This window comes from Notechis scutatus, chromosome 1, assembly GCF_049901735.1.
Source record: "Notechis scutatus isolate UNSWTSFEM ecotype Mainland chromosome 1, rNotScu1.2, whole genome shotgun sequence".
Classification (NCBI taxonomy): Eukaryota; Metazoa; Chordata; class Lepidosauria; order Squamata; family Elapidae; genus Notechis; species Notechis scutatus.
The window spans coordinates 128,039,527-128,057,595 of record NC_142009.1 but is presented as its reverse complement, the minus strand read 5'-3'; the positions used below and the strand labels follow the sequence as shown (position 1 = coordinate 128,057,595).

Here is an 18,069-nt window from a genome sequence, read left to right as displayed (position 1 = left end):
GTCTTTGTGATGGGAGCAAAAACCACTGACTTATCAGATCGAACAGAACAAGCAAATAGGGAGATAAATGAATAAATGGCATCTTGACAGGTATGGGCAATTAAGCAGAGTACACGTTTACCCATGTTTAGACTGCTATCTAACTTCTCTTTAGTTTCTCACTTTTGCTGAGTACTTTTTCAACACCGTATATTTATTACAAAGAACTATGAATATTACCTTCCATTTTAAACAAATACTGTAGGAAATTCATTGCTTTATGGAGGTGGACTTTAGTTATCCCGAAGCTCATCTATGAGAACATATGCTTACAGAGAGATGAAAATGATACGAATGCACAAGTTGGCTAGGTCCCCTGGCAAAATTAAAATCATTTTTTTCCCCTGGGGGTCCATCAGATTTCAATGATATATATGATTGTGCAAAAGGTCATGGGATAATGATGCTAAAGTAGAATCTATAATATTGTCTCACATGGATCTTGGAATTGATTTGTTTCCTCTCACGCTGAAACACGGGCTGATTATGACAAACTCAATTAATAGGATAATGTTAAATGTTCATCAGTGTTGGACACTCTTTTTCGCCCTTATTAAAACTTCCTTCTTCATACAAAGCACCAAAATTACCTTTTTTTTGCATGTATTGAATAGAAAATTGTTTTCTTTTTCAGCCTTTTTTTCAACTTATAAAATTACGAAAACTTGGGCTTAGCGATAATGAAATCCAGCGACTTCCGCCAGAGATAGCAAACTTCATGCAGCTGGTAGAACTTGATTTGTCTCGAAATGGTAAGCATGAATATGTGTAAATCTGTATTAAGGTTTTTTTACAGCACGGTTGAAAATGAATCAGCCTTAATTATTGCACTATAGAACTAGTTGGCAAATAGGTTGATGTATCTCTTCTTACTCTTCATGACTGACTTGAAAAAAACAAACTATTAATGTCCAAATGAAAAGCAAGCTAATGAAGGGCCTGCCTAATGTAATAAGGTCCCATGTTAGCTTGGCATGAAAATTTCCATGTCCATCCTTCTTTTGTTTGAATAGCTCTTAAGACTAGCTCAAGCCCTGCGTTGTGACTGCCTTTTTAATGCCGCCTTAACTGTGGCATGCAGAGTTTGCCACATATCCACATTATTTGAGCAACAGCAGTTACTTTGCAGGACTGGACAAGCTTTATGCAGTGTGTTCAACAAATGCCTGGATTCACACTTTGCATAATGGCTTTTTCCTTTTTTTAGTTTTTCCTTGATGTATGGTATTAACTAAGCCGTTATGGGGTGGTGTTTTTTTGGAGGGGGGAGTAGTGTCTTGTTATAACTCAGCCACCTGTGAATTATTTAATAAACACTGCCACCAAGCATGATTCATAAACCCAATCATTGTCTAGATTTTGCACTATTTTGCATATTATTGTTTAAGAAAGGGAGAAAGCTTATTTTAATTGATTTTTGTAGACAGTATGGGATAGAGGAACTCTTAGTTTGAAAGTTTTTTTTTTAAATTAAAGCTTGATATGAGATTAAGAACCAGCAAATGAAAGAAATATACTGCTGAACATATCTTGATCCTGAAAATTGTTAGCTAATATTATTTTCATTGTCATGTTCTCCTAGAGCATCATGTCTGAGAAAGTTGTGGTATAGGCTGTACAAATGGTATGTTTTCCATTAATACTTTTGAGAAAAAAATGGCAGATAAATTTTATTGGGATCATTTTAAAACAGGGGTCCTCAACCACCGGGCGCCGCGGACAGTGCACCGGGCCGTGGAGCACTCTCTACCGGGCCGCAAAGATTTTTTTTTTTAAAAAATGGCGGCTTTCTTCACCTTCGGTGAATGCTGCTGGGATCGGGGATCAAGGACACAAATGAAAGAAGGGGAGGGAGGAAGCAAGCTGAAGCCTGTCCTTCTCTCTGGGTCAGCTCTCTCAGTCGCTCTCTCGCTCCTCCACCAGCACAGGAAGAAACTGCTTCAAAGAAGCGGGGGCTTTCCTGTCGCCGCAGCTTCCCGAGCGCCCGTTTCTCCCCACCCCCACCCCGTCCGCCCGCCCACCCGCCCGCCCGCAGTGCTCCGTTCTGCCTGCCTGCCTGCCTTCGTTAATGGTTGAATCGGAACAGCTTCGGCTGAGTAAAGAGGCGAATAGTTATTCTCAACCGAAGCTGCTCCCAAACAACCAGAAACTAAGGCAGGCAGGCAGGCAGGCAGGCAGGCAGGCCCCCCGGTCCTTGCAAAAATTTTCTGCTTGAAACCGGTCCCTGGTACAAAAAAGGTTGGGGACCACTGTTTTAAAACATTCACAGTTGCTAATTGTATTCCTGAGAATCGTATAATCAAAAGCCTACTCAGGTATTATTTAAACCAGATTTCCCATTCATATATGCTTCCACATTAAAGGCTGATATCTCTTATATTTAGAGGACGTTAGATTAGAAAATAATTTAAAGTAACAATGGAGGCTATTAACCTTCTGTTGTTTTTAATAACAATTGCAATCTACTACCTGACAATTAACATTTCATTTGATTTTGGTGCCTGCCTCAACCTTGTTGTCACAAGCATAAAAATAAAGGAAGGCCTACCCCTTGGACATCCCTGAAGGGAAGAAACTGCTTTTTAAATTCGTTACTGTGACCCAGCATCTTTGCTCTTTTGTCCTAACAAGCAGGGGTGGGATTCAAATTTTTTAACAACCGGTTCTGTGGGCATGGCTTAGTTGGTAGGCGTGGCTTGGTGGTCATGTTATTGGCTGGGCGTGGCCAACTCAATATCACTCAATTCGAGGCATGCATCTCCTCGCCTGGCCTTTCATGACTGTGGGCATGCTGCAACAGTCGTAAGTGTGAAAAATGGTCATAAGTCACTTTTTTCAGTGCCATTGTAAATTTGAATGGTCACTCCACACAAGCAAAGTACCAACAAAGGAGAGGAAAAAAAACTCCAGAGAAACTCCTGAGACAGGAAGTCTAGTTCTGCCAAGAATGTAAAAAGGGTTAGCGGAGAGGCAGTTTCTTTAAGCAACACCAGCATGTTTCCTTCCTGCCTTCCTTACAGGATTAAGCCAGTAATTTCTTCTAACAACCGGTTCTCCGAACTGCTTAGAATGTTAACAACCGGTTCTAGCGAATAGGTGGGAAACTGGTAGAATCCCACCCCTGCTAGCAAGTACCCACCAAATTTTACATGCCTGTTTTTATTTTGCTTCCATGTTCTCCTTTGCACTTTGAGTTCAGAAGTATTTATTCATCACTTGGACATACAAACTGTGGTCCTAGACCTCATGTGCCCCTATTGCCATTTGTTTATTGAATTTCTTTTCCACCTTTTGTCCAGGAGCTCATGGAATTCTGCTCTCATGCAGAATTCTCTCTTTATTTGATCCCCATAGTAACAACCTCATAGGGCAGATGGGCTTGAGTGTAACCGGCTGGCTTAAAATCAGCCAGGGAATTTCCCTGGCAGAGGACAGACTTAAACTTGTGTTCTTCCCAGTCCTATTCCAGGACTTCAGCCACTACATCTAACTGTCTTTCTTGGCTTAATAAAAAAAAAACACCTCTTTCATCATTCAGTAACTTGATAAACATTAGTCCTTTCCTTGCAGTCTGCTGCATAGAAGATAGAAGAAACGACACAGTGAAAGGAAGAAGACTATTAAGAATTAGTTCTCCATCGTTTGCTCCCTTCAGCCCTGCCCAGGGAGTAGCTGGCAACAATTAGAACTGTGAGAAAAAGATATGTATTTTTAAAAGAAATTGTCTTCCTTTGGCCTAACATTAACAACCCTTCCTATACCCATTGTATAAGGATAGCTGTTGCATTTCCTTTCCTGATCAATAAAATAACTAGCCTTGATTTTTATAACTGATCTGACACTTTCTTTAGGTCCTTTTCTTTTCAAGGGTCTAAATTTGGAAAATACCTGACCAAAATTCCAGTTTTATGAAAGCTGGAAGTAGGTTTTGCTAGCTATTGTGGATAATGATGTTTTGCTAGCCATTGTGGATAATGATATGTGTATTCTAGTTACAATGAAATCATCCAATTGGGTGATCTACTGCCATTTTTTAAAAAGTATTTTAGATATTTTACTGAAGAGGCTAAAGGAGGACATTTTAAACATTGCTGAGTAATGTGCTTTGTGTTGAGCATTTGCTATAATTGTTATTATTTTTTGCTGTAAGTCTTCTATTTTAGGCACTTTTAAAATCTGGCTATAATGTAATATTTGACTTCTCTCCTATTTCATAATGAGCTTCTTTGTGTCTTACTTGCTGACAATTGCACTCAGTTTTTTGTTGAAGTAGTTTCACAGCTAAAATACAAATGAGCTTCATAGATTTATTTTTCAGTGTAAATTTGGAAATATCACAGTACATGATATTTCTTAGGAACTTTCTTTACTTCCAAGTTATTTGTACTTAATTAAAACTACTTCTTCACTTACAGGTATTTCAGGTAGCATAATTAAGGGTGTGGGATATTTCTTAATATCAAAGAATATGTATGTGAAGATATAGATCTAACTATATATACATACAAGCACACTCACTTTGAAAACAAAGCATTAATTAAATGTTTTGTAGAGAATACCATGAAACATAGCACTTTTTAATAGTGAATATTAGTAATTACTAATAGTTCTACAAGCTTGTACCATAAGTAATTGTATATTCTACCCAGTTTTGAATCTGCTACACATTTGCATTGCCAAAAACAGATTTTCTTTTAAAAGGCTTCAAACAAGTACTTCTTCCTTCTGAGACTAGTCCTGTTTTCATCCTTAAAGCTGACTGTTTCATATTAATTTGATTCAGATTAATTCTAACAAGAATAGGGATTTGAGAAATGAGAGAATCTCAGATAGAATCACATTGCCCTGAATTTGAGACTGAAGAAAGCAGAAATGGTGTCAGAATTTAGAACAAGCATTAACATTTAGTTTTTAACAGGACAAACTGATGATGGAGGGAGTCAGGGATTATGAGATTGGCTGGGAAACTGTCACAGAACATTGAAGCTGAAGACTACAGCAGCACCCAGTAACTTGGAAGCAATCACAACTTCCCCATATTTCATTCTCTCAGGAATCATGGATCCTAGGTTTTGGACATATTCTGTAAATTAATCAATTTGAAGTACTTTGGTTCAGAAATTGGTGCCCTATGGTGCATTGTTTTGCCCAGATAAAGGTCATGACATCAAAGGTTTTTGTAGTATACAGATGTCAGACCTTGTTTTCATTTGGGTAACTTAGCAAAACGTTAAACTTCTTTTCCTTAACTACGGTTAACACATCAGTTAGTTCTAGTATAGACATTATACCAAGCCTAACCATAAGAGTTTTGGGTGCTGTTCTAATCATCTTACTCTGGATAATAAGTTTTTAATTAAAATTTTGATTGGCAAAACCAGGTTACAATTCCCTCATTTGATAATGCTGTGAGTTGGTGTTATATTTGTTTAAAAGATGTTGAAAACTTCTCTTTTGTTTATATGTATAAAAAAAATGACCAATAGAGGAAAGGAATCCTGCAGTCCAATATTCTAGTTTAATTGTAATGAATTAGCTCAAAAGCCAGAAAAACAGCTAAACCTTTGAGATCTTTAAATCTCTTCAATAAGCAAGCTGTAAAAAGAGGAAATTTTAGATGGAACTGAGAAGGGAAAAGTCTGGAAAAAATCCAGAATCTCTAATTGCCGTTATTTAAGCCTATAATGGTTAGAAATCTAGGAAGAGAATCAGACATCCACATTAGGCTCCACCTAGTGGCACTTACGTTAGGTCCATAAAGTGTGGTTATTAAGTTACAGGGATGCACTGTTATACATTCCAAAATATAGAGATCCAGCTGCACTTCAACATTTCTGCATCTGCAAGAAAAACATACATATTCCTTGGAAGATGGAAATAACTATACAGTGTTTGTTGTTATGTTATGTTAAGTTGTTACATTACGTTATGTTATAAAACAAACTAGAAGTTATTAAAGTTGGTACATTAAATCAAATATCTCTGAACATCTTGGAGCTATTCTAAGGTGACCAACCATCCTCCTTTAGGGAGGACAGTCCTTCTTTTGTAAGTTCTGTCCTCTCTCGAAAAGTGTCCTCCTACATGTCCTCCTTTTTGATATTTGAAGACTAATCTGTAAATCTCCGTATTTGATCAATACTGATCCGATCCGTTGTGTGTGATGTGACGTATTTGTATTTGACATGACGATTAGTCAAGGCTCGGTACAGTACGGCAAGACGCGATTATGAGACGCATGCGCTTCACACAGGAGAATTGTTTTGAGAGAGTGTGCTGCGTGCAAGTGGCTTTTTTTCTTCTTCAATTTATTTGTGTCCTCCTTCTCATTGTAAAAAAGTTGGTCACCTTACCATCCTAATAAAACTATTGTTGTAAGAAGGATACTAAAATGTTTCTTGTAGCCACTCTGGCTTAGTAGGCCTTTTCTATATTCTCAGTTACTTCTGCAAAATTTCATAAAAGACTGCTGCTTCTTTTCAAGAAAAAAACACACTATCTCTGCTGATAATGGCCTAACATAGGAGATTTTTTCCCCCTTCTTTTTCCTGTTCCCATTCTTTGCTTTCATTGCTTAGGAGGCTAAAGAATGTAACAACCCCTGGGGAGCCATTGTGTAATTTTACTTTGCAAGTTACTTAAAGCCTTAAGTATAAATTTATGCCGGGGTTAAATCTATGTGAAGGGGAAAAAAAAAAAGAAATTTCTGCCTGGGTATGGTATGGTTTAGGTTTTGTTTACAGAAACTTCATAGGAAGTTAAGAAAGGGTGCTGGATAAAGCACAGTGGAATTGTTCCAGCCACGTTCTTCCCTCCCTTAGTTCAGATAACAGGGGTTTCACTTGCCTTGTTCAATTCTGTGGGATTTTAGTGAGGGGGCATGAGGTAGTAATGTCAGACTGACTGTCTTATTAGACTCCCATGCTGCACTGCAGGTAGGTTTTTCAGCTGTGACTGCAATTCACATTTCAGCTGTGATTCTCTTAGCATTAAGTGTATGGAAAGAAACGTGTGTCCTCGTATTTATAATCCTGCTTGCATGGCATTTTTCCCATTAGCCATGCTAACTTTCAGTTGACGGAGTGCCATACTGCGTCATAGAGCTTATACTTTATAGCCTTACGGTTTAGCAGTGCCAGGGTATCCACTGCCAATGCATCTGGTCGGTCACATGTATAAATAAGAGCATTCTGTGTCGTGTAGGACAGAAAGGGTCCTGCACATTCAAGAGAATTGGATTGATTAACTAGCACCATTAAATATTCTTTGACCTGGTTAGCTGTAGAGCAGAATTATATAAACAGGCGCACATCAGTCTATTTGATCCATACTTAATAGGACATTTTCCCTAGTTAACACACACACACCTCCCCAACTATTGGCTTTTGGAAGAGTTTGCCAAAAATTCTATTCTAATACATTTATTTTCCTTAAAATTATAGTTGTTAATTGAGAATAAGGCATTAAAAATTCTTGTTAGGACAAGTTGACAGTGTTCAGAATCTGTGTTCTCTGGAACTGAAAATTGTAAATAGAGATGAAGAGTTTTAAATTCATTTGTTTTATTAAATTTATATGACTACCAAATCAGAAAACCTAAAGTTGGCTTATATAATTGTTTTTATATATAAAAGTAAGCAATCAGGATGCAAATGATATAAAATAAAACTATGCTGTGGGGGTGGGTGGGTGGATTTCCTTCTTTGTGGTCACAACATAGACCCTGATTTCTTTGCTGCAGTGCCAATTGTAGGTTAAGTTACCAAAATATAGTCAAATTAATACATATGAAAACTTGGAATACTTTACTCATGTAAAAGCTGATTATTTTCTTAAAACCACTTGTATGTGCTGACTATGGCTAGATCCATACCATGTGTATACATGCAAGCCACTCATGATTTAAGACACTGCATACACCTACTCAATTCATTCAATAAATCATGATTAAAGCAACCTCAGTTTAATGTGATATGTGAAACAGGCCTATGACTAACGTCAAACAAATAAGCTATGTTCTTCTATGATTGATGTATGGAATTCTGAATACTCACATATTAAACCTGATACAGCTAGTATTTGACTTACAACTGGTTATTGTTTGAAGTTATGATTATGATTAACCCAAATCATAATTTTGATCCATACAACCCAGATTCAAAGTTCTGACAGTTGGACCTCTTCCATGGTCATATGACCAGAGCTTGGGTACTCAGCCACTCAGCCACATTTACAGCTATTTGCAGTGTCCCACAGTCATGTGTCTGTGTTTTACAGTGGTTTTGCAAAAACCGGCACTTTTGGTTTTGGCAAAACTATACCTGTATCCATAGCAAACAATTGGTTCAATTAATGACCCCTGTGGACTGCTTAATGGCTGTTGAGGTGGACTATCCTATACTGCCAAATTGTAAAGACAATAGTATGCTTTTTTTTGGTTAAAGCTTGACTTCCATTTTTTAAGCCTATTCTGTCTCTTTCCTCTAAATGCTATTGTGTAAAAGTCATGATTAATTTGTCATTATTAAATCAAGTTTATTATTACAATTAAAGAATAGTGTATTAAAGAAAATAAAACCAGAAAGATAAAATTAATGAAATAGAATTAATAAAAAGACTGACAATTTAATCCTGTTCGTGCTAGTTGTTGCTGCACTTTCATTGCAGTCTCATAGAATTTGGTTACTCTGTGGGTGAAAGGAAGGTTGGAGACCAAAAGAAGATAGCACATATCTCCTTCCTGAGAGACATTGCAGCAGGGGTAGTATGTAATTTTGGTCCAGATTCCTATACAATTGCAGTGAAGCAATAAATGTTAGGTGTTTTCTATTTCCCCAGAATCACATGGGTAGGTTCTGTTCTGTTAGTGCAGTGACCTCCAACCTTTTGGACACCAGGGATTGGTTCCATGGAGAGAAGCTTTTCTGCGGACTGGAGAGGGCATGGTTTCATGTGCTGCCTGCATCCCACAGATGGGGCTTCACTTGTTTGCGCAAACCAGTTTCTGGCATTCTGCGGACCGATGCCGGTCCACAGACCAGGGGTTGGGACCCCTATGTTAGTGAGAATTTGGTGAATTTGCCCTGCAGATGTAAGCCTATTACTGGCTTCAAAAAAGTCCTTATTCCACCTGGGATAGGGTAGATAGCTTGTGGATTGCCAAATGCTTTTTGGTATTAGCATTCTGCTCTTACAGGAAAGACCTTAATTTAGTATTTGGTATCATTCAGCTTTTTTGAGGGACTCCCTTTTTTCCTTGGTCAAAACCAGAAGAGAGAAATAGGTCTATAGCAAGTCCGGAGCATCTCAATCTCTGATTCATTGCTAACCCCATGGTGACAAGTAATCATGTTTCAGAATCAATGGAACCACGCCATTAAGAAAGAGAGTTGTCTTCAACCAATATATAGTATAATTACTAATAGCCCTGCTCTTACTTCTACTTTGGGCATGCCAGTCTTGAGCTTAAGCATTGTAGTAGGGATTCTCTTTGGATCCGCGAGTATTGGACCTTATACATTTGATTTCCTGATTGCAGGAGATAATTAATATTAGATAATTAATATCTGATTTTCCCTCCTGCAGATATTCCTGAAATCCCTGAAAGCATCTCATTTTGCAAATCATTACAGGTGGCAGACTTCAGTGGAAATCCTCTTACAAGGTAATCTTCATAATCTATAGAACTGTGAATCCTTTCCAAACTTTTTAAAAGGGTAAAATTGTCTTTTTCAGTTTTATATATCTTCTTCAAATAATAGATTTGATTCTACTAAAGAAAAATTGGTTTTTATAGTTAAATGAAATTGTCGTTGCCCCAGGAACAATTTAATGGTATTCAGACGTGTTAAAAAAATTGTGATCAACAAAAGGAAAACATGAATTACGGGATCACTTTAATCTCAACATTGATAAGCATAACAATAAAGAAAAAAAAGGGGGAAAGTTCATGCTACTCAGATCTGAGGACACCTATGACTTACAAATAGATACCTGCAATCTGTAATAGCTGGCTGGAACTCATCAATGATACAGAATCTGAAAAAATTCTTAGGCAGATTCAGAAGTTGTAGGAAAGCTAATAGATGTCTCAGGACTATTATTTAATACCTAATTAGCATATGTATATATAATGGCACTGGTAGTTTTGAGGGATACTTCTGAACAAAAGATAATAAGATATCTCAGTTTTAAATTAATGGTTTGATCTTGCAGTTTAAAAAACAACAACAACCCCATATGAAATGCTACTTTTGCTACTGAGAATGGATATGAGGGATGACTAGTTGCTAATTGTCCCGGAGAGCAAACTCCAGAAAGAAAATTGGCTGGCAGATGCCACTGTATCTCTGGTGATTCATTGTGGTGCTTCATTGCCTCCCACTCATTAAAAGTTCTCTGATTGAGACAAACGGTGTAGCCCAGACAAGTTAAAATGTTCCCTATTCCATCCATCCTACCAACAGCTAATTGCTTCCTGTTAAGTACCAAGAACAGGGCTTATAAATTGGCTCCTTGGAGACAATATCTCATGTGGAAAGAAAGCAGTTGTAATTCACTGTTTCATAAGAAGTTATAGCCAATGCAGACAACCTGTGGCCACCAATCCCTTCTTTTTTCCCACAGTCCCTGAACCCCCTTCTGATCACACTGTCAGTTTCAGGGTATACTTACCGAAAGTCCATTTCAATGTTTTAGGTGGGACACTCACTAAAATAGTTACATGCTTTTGAAAATAGATTTGGCACACTTTAAACCAAAGTTCTTTCCCTGAGAACTTTAAGACAAATGTTTTTAAAGCCTGTGTTGGCTCAGTGCGTTTTTCCATAGTTGCCCAATCTATTTGGTTTACTTTTCTCTCTGTCACCTTTCATTGCAAATCCTGGTCATCAAATAGTTGTCCATCCTTGCTCGGAAAGTTGGTATTTAATATGCAGGAGTCCCTGTTTTAAAGTGAGCTCTTATGTAGACTGACCACTGTCATCACACGAAAGACCAATAAATATTTAATGTTTGACTTGGGCTAGTCTGTTGGGATTCACTGCCATAGCTCTGCTGTACTTCAATAAAGTAATGATTTCCTTTAAAAAAATAAACTTGTTCTATGTAGGAGAGAATATCTGTCAGGTGCGAAGAACCAGAAATGAGACCAGGAATTGATCAGAGGGATATGTTAAATGGCTACTAGTCTACTGACAGGAATCTCACTGGAATGATGCAAGCACTGAAGAAATTACTAGATAAATACATACAGCAGGGCTTTAAGGCAGATCACCTTTCAAGCACTTCCTCCCCATCAGCAATTCAAGGCTAGTCAGTCTTTTCACTCCTCCCCTCAAATAAGCTCCAGATTCCATCAATATCCTTGCTTATATTGTTTTGGAAAAATAGGTACAAGAAGAGTGGCAGTTTGGTCTAGTCTAAGCTGACACCAGATTCTAGTCTCACCTTAGGCATGCAAGCCACCTGGCTGACAGTGGACCAATTCATGTCACAGGGTTATAGTGAGGGGAAAAGGAGAAGGAATGAATATTATGTATGTTTAATGCCTTGAGTTATTTATAAAAAGAATAAAGGCAGGATATAAGAAAGAGAAGGGAAGGAAAGGAATGTTGAAAACAGCAATAGCTTTCCAAAGACCCAGTTAATTCTAAATCATATATCCACAAGTATTTGTGATAAACCAAGCATGTTTTTTCATATTATGAATACAGTCTAGAGTAGGGTTGTCAAACTCGCGCTGTCATCACATGACATATTGGGACTTTTTTTCCCCTTTGCTAAACCGGGCAGGGGTGGGGCCAGCCTGTGACTTATCCGGGCTGTAGGCTGCAAGTTTGACATCCCTGGTCTAGAGTTTTAAGGTTTGCTGTGGAGACATGATTTTAATTCTATTCATGTCTCCAGGAGTGTTTGCTTCCTGCTTTGTAAACTTCCATCTAAAACCAAATATATTATTCCAGTAAATAAACTTGAAACATTAATAATGCCAGGTTTCCTTCTGGAGAACTGAATTTACCCTTTGTCATTCTCAAGGATAAGTTTTATTTTTTCTCTGTAGGTTGCCTGAAACTTTTCCTGAATTACAGAACTTAACATGTCTCTCTGCGAATGACATCTCTCTTCAATCATTACCTGAAAATATTGGAAAGTAAGCTTTTTTTACTTACAGAATGTTTGACACCTAAAATGTGTAACGAATGGACTTTAGATATAAATTTTTCAAACAACAGTCCCTTCCAGACCAGGGGCATTGTTAATATCCTGGATCATTTGCACCTGGAGTAGTGGGTCTACTAAAAATGTCATGAGGAATCTCCATTTCAGCCTCAACTTATGAAGCACTATTTCAGCATAGAATGTTTCCTTTTGCCTGGGGATGGTTTTAAATATATTCTTTTCTATATATAATGAAAGAATATTGCCCTTTAATAAACATATGTAAAACATACAAGCATAAGCAGTAAAAAATGGGAAATGTCAAAATGACATGATGCTGATAACAGATGTCTTGCATGAAAATATAAACTTACAATTCTTCTATAATTTACATGCTGGTGTCTTTATTTATGTTCATGTTTGTTGATGCTTGGTAGAAATAGTTGCGTCATAGATTTTTCCTTGCTGTTTCAGCTGTTTCCTTTTGAAATTTTGAAATTGTGTCTTAAATAGCATTCACAATAGGCACTTTGCAAAGTATGTTAGTACATGCAAATCACTTTTCCTTATAACATTAACACAGTCACATATGTGGCTGCTCCAGAGGCTGTCGGCATGCAGGTGCATGCACAGCTATTTCATTTGCTGCTGGTACTAACTGAAGCTATGCCAACCAAGGAGAGTCTCTGCAAGTATTGCAGAAAATGCCATATTGCTAAGATAGTACACCTTTCTGTGTGAAGCACATCTTTCTATCATTTTGCACAGCTGTTTCTTATGTTTGAAAAAAGTCATCCTTTTGGCCATTATGTTTGAAGTTATATAACTTATAGCAGTCAGCAAAAATTTCTATTCACTTATTCTTGCAACAACTATTCTTATGAGACACAAAAGAAGAGTCTTTTTCCAAATTGTGATTGTTTTTGATGGACAGAATATTTGACATCACTTGAGCAGTTTTGAAAGTACTAAATTCAGTGTTTGAAAGTCCAGTATAGAGCGGGACACATAACATTGTCCAACTGAATAGAGTAACCCTAATATTCTGGTGCTGCCAGAAATTACCGTCTTCATTGTTCCAGTTTGAGGGCCAGGAGCAAGATAGAACTCAACATATGATTAGTAAAATGTCTAGTATATCCCAAAGGTGTCTGGCTCATTAAAAAAATCTTTGACATGAGAGTCATTTAAATGTGTATTCTGAACCCTAGTGTTTCTTAACAATAATATTAGACTTTTGATCATGATTTTGTTCAATTTTGCTGTCAGTTTTACTGTTCTGTGTAAAAATTCCTAATCTCCAATAACTCAGGTGTAATCAAAGTGATATTTGTTAGTTGCAGGGGTTATATGTCATTGGATAATGAGAGTGTGAACCTAGAGAAACCATTCTTTACTATTCGTTTGTTTCTTTACTGTAATTATTTTATGCTGCCTGATCCATTGAATGAGATGGGTGGTTTTGAGATCCAGAGAATAATAAAAAAAAAGAAGGAAAAAGCAAAAAATAAGAATATTGTATCTTGGGTATCTTCCTCTTTCTCACTCTCATGTATTCTTCATTTTTACTGCTGAAGGGAGAGGACAACTTACAGCGTAAGAATGTGACAAATTAGGATTTCTGTGAAATTGGGGATGGGCGAGTGAATAAACACTTCTGCACAAAAGGTGGAGTGACCAAAGCTGCATGTCAGAAACTGTGAACAAATGAAACGGTTTCTTGGATGGGCAGATATGCAGATAACAACATAGGGCAGAACAAGGTTTTCTTGCATTTGGTGTAAACACCTTTCAATCCTCCAGTTTATTTCTAATTCACGTTGATAGACTTGGAGGATGGAATTAGTATCTTTTCCTAAGCATTTCAATCTATAATTCCTGGTGAGGATTTGTTTGAAGTTAAACCATCTTTTGACTGGAATAGAAATGAGGATCTGCGTATTAAAAGGGCTAAATGCAGCTAGCTACCATGTTAAATTAATAGATCTCTTCAGAAATAAAAGTGACATTTTTTTGAAAAGTCAAGATAATTTTTTTTCAGTTTTCAATTTTTATTGCACGAAGCCTAGAGAACAGGAGGTACTGCTGTAAAATTAGACTTCATAGGTGAGAAGAAAAGAATATAAAATCATACTTGAAAAAAACCCCACACTTGCTTTTCTCTTTTCTGAATGTTCTCTCTTTTTATAATATGCAATCTGTTAAGCCCACATACTAGCTCAAGAGTTTTGATATTCAATCTCAGATTGAAAAAAAAGTATTTCCCCCTTTTTTTCTTAAAGTTCACTTTGCAATTTTGCTATCGTATAGTGTTACCTGTGTATGTAACATTTTGGTTGGTCATCGGGTATAAAATTATGGTTGAAATATATTCATGGGTTTTGCTGATCAGAAAGATTTGTCATTATAGAAATGGCTAGTTATATATTAATATGTAAAAGCAAAAAGTTGAGGATGGAGTACTTTTATCTTGTACTGTGCTAAGAAGAGTCGGAAGTCAATGCCTTTTCTTTCTTTCTTTCTCCTTCCTTGTATCTCACAGACCCCCTTTCCCTGCTCCTCTTCCTTCCCTTAAGTTCCTGTTTTCTTTTTTCTTTTCTTTATATTTTATATAATAAAAAAATTAAAATAAACATACTGTTGATGTTTGAAAAAGGTCAGTCTGCAGGCAGGCTTTTGCAGCTTCCCCAGAATTGCAGTGTGCTCAAGTTCATGTTTCTTATACTGTAAACAAGAGATACTTTCTCTCCTCTTTCTGTAACATCAAATTTGCTATTAATGTAAAGAACTCCCGGGGATTGTGGTGTTCTCTCTGGATTCTAGTTTCAAGGATACTCTCTGATCACATGCTGTACAGGTAGTCCTTGACCTACAACCACAATTGGGACCAGAATTTCCATCGCTAAGCAAAGTGGTTAAGGTGAAGTGTAGCCGATTTTACTACCTTGTTTTTAACAGTTGGTAAGCGAACCACTGCAGTTGTTAAACGAATTACGCAGTCATTACATGAATCTGGCTTCTCCCATTGACTTTACCTGTCGAAAATCAGCAAGAAAGTGATCCCACAACCCTATGTTACTGCAATCATTGTAAATGCATGCCAAGCATCCAAATTTTGATCATATTTTTGTGGTTCACTAGCAGCTGGTGCAGACAGCAAAGGTATTAGACAGTGAGGACGAAAGGGGACCAGTTTGTGAGTCTGGAGAAGACTTAGAAGAGGGCCCTGCATCCAATGCAGGGATGCAGGGGCCAGGACCATCTGGGAGTGGGGTGCTGCCTTCGGAGCCTTCGGAGTCTGGCAGCAGCGAGGCAGAGGACCCAGGGGAGCTTGTTCCCAGTGCACGTGTGCGCAGAGCTGCTAGAAGGTGAGAGCAGCTGAAGCAGAAGGGGCGACTCAGAGGGGTGATTGCCCCTTCCATAAGGGATAAAAGTCAGACCTCAATGATGAAAAGCTTTGCAGGAAGCAAAGTAATTCAGTAATTTTTGAGTCCTTCTTGAAGCTCTGTACTCTGGTCAGTTTTTTCTGGGGTTTTGGGTTGGTTTATGTTTAGCCTTAAGTGGAATTCTGTTTCTTGGCAGCATTCTACAGCACTGAAAAGCGTGCTCTTATCTGGAGGAACTGTGTATAATTAGTTTTGGTTGGGATTTGCAAGTAATTCCCAGCATTGCATTAAAATAGGTTTTATTGTTAAAATCAGTTTGTGTTTTATAAAATTTGATGAAGCCTGGGTCAAAACACATATGCCTGTGGGGAGGTTGCAAGGACTAGTCATAAATCACTTTTTTCAATGTTGTTGTAACTTTAAATAGTTGCTAAATGAATACAGTCAAACTTATAGAACTTACAAAAAAGAATTTACCAGGGTAATAAAGTCTTGGCCTAGAAGAAAGCAAAGTTGAGATAATAAATGTACTAACTTTATTCCTCTGTCATCCTCTCTCTGTTGCCTTCCAGATGTAGAAGGCACATGGTAGCAGGACTGATTTTCTTATTATTATTATTTTAGGTGTTTTTTGTGTAAATTAGAAGCCTCGTTTTCAGAATTCTAAAGCATAGGGCGCCTCAGCTGAATTTCCTTCAATATACTGAAAGGGACAACCCAAAAGCAGCCCATTTCCTCTGCATGAATAAGGAGAACATATATTTAGAATTCCTGATACGGTCTTCTAAGCACATCCACATTTTACTGTTAGCGTGAGATCTCTGATTTAATATATTTATTTTATTGCTTAATCAGTTATTGGAATGCTGAGAAACCAAATTGCATTTTGCAACTGGTAGAACATGGAAATGGCTGTTCAATTAGATGTATACATAACATATGTAATTACTAGTTAACAGCTCTAGTGCATAGCCAACATTACAAATTCACATGTGAATGAAAAACGGCTACGTTTAAGCATGGCTCTAATTTAAAACCGAGCCAACTTGTTTTGGAATGTGTTCCCTAAGGCTCCTGATAGGTTCTATACTTCAAACCAGAAGTGACATCTGGAATACTCAAGGAAGAAAGCAACAATCTTATTTATTTAAGAAATTGCATCTTCTCTTTTTGTTGATGTGGCTATTAGCTTGCATGGAATATTTAAACATTCCTAAACCATATGGTTTTTGAGATTTGGCTGAAAAACATTTTCTCCATGACAGTATTCAAAACATGCACATACGTTGGTCTTATTTCTGACTTGATACATTTCTAGAACAGGCCAGTATTATAAATCCATAGTTCTGTGGCCCAATCAATAGGCATAACGGGTCATCCTCAATTAACTACAGTTCATTTAGTGACCGTTCAAGTTTACAACATCACTGAAAAAAAGTGATTAATGACCATTTTTTACACTTATGAAAGTTGCAGCATCCCTGTGGTCCTGTGATCAAAATTCAGATAGTGGGGAACTGACTCATATTTATGACAATTGCAGTGTCCCAAGATCACATGATCCCCCTTTGCGATCTTCTGACAAGTAAAGTCGATGGGAAAACCAGATTCACCTAACAACCATGTTCCTAATTTAATAACTGCAGCGATATTGCAAGAAAGGTCGTAAAATGGGGCAAAACTCATTTAATGAATTTTTTTAGCAACATAAATTTTGGGCTTAGTTACGGTCTTACGTTGAGGACTACCTGTAATTGTACTGATTAAGATTGAGATCTCATATATCTGAATCCCATGAGGTTCTATAACAAAAGGAATTTCATAGCCAGAACCAGAAGTGAAATGCTGCTGGTTCAGCCGAACCGGTATTTCCAATGATCAGCTGTGTGATGATCAGCTGTGCCGTGCGAATTAGTTTAGCTAGAAAGCAGGAAATTGTCAGATTTCTTGCTAATCTAAGTCCTGTGGCACAGCTGATCCCCCCTTGCTGTTATACTTACTTCAGAAAGCTTCAAAATGCTTATTTTTTCAGTTCCCAGGTTGGTTCCCTGAGGCCCAGGAGGCCAAAAATGGGACGCGTGAAGGGTGCTGTGAAAGAAAAAAAAGACTTTCAACCTCCCCAGTCACATGACCACCTGGCCACACCCACCCAGTCACATGACCACCTGGCCACACCCACAGAACTGGTAGTAAAAAAATTTTTTGAATCCCACCACTGTCCAGAACCCTATGAATTATTTTATTTGGTGGGTAAGAAGGTGGGTCTGCTTAAGAGTGTTGCATACTGACCCAGAGAATTGAGAAAAGGGAATTTCTTATCCAACCATTAAAGAAGGGTAGCACTGGAGTAAGACTAAAGCAAAATGTCACCTACCGTCCTGCAGTTTGCTTGGTAATAATGCAGATAGCAATCTAGCAATCCCTAGATTAAGAACAAGTTGTGTTCCTAACTCAGTATTTAACTCAAATGTATATGTAAGTTGGA

At 37.6% G+C, this 18,069-nt stretch overlaps 1 protein-coding gene across 2 annotated transcripts in view; it reads left to right on the top strand.

Moving 5' to 3' along the window:
* The window catches only part of LRRC1 (leucine rich repeat containing 1), a 126,079-nt gene that overhangs the window by 30,266 nt on the left and 77,744 nt on the right, over positions 1 to 18,069 (top strand). For both annotated transcript variants that reach the window (XM_087945697.1, XM_026665249.2), the window contains exons 2-4: positions 674 to 791; positions 9,625 to 9,703; positions 12,101 to 12,190. In XM_087945697.1, coding sequence (XP_087801823.1) covers positions 674 to 791; positions 9,625 to 9,703; positions 12,101 to 12,190 — 287 coding nt within the window. The remainder of the gene's footprint in view (positions 1 to 673; positions 792 to 9,624; positions 9,704 to 12,100; positions 12,191 to 18,069) is intronic.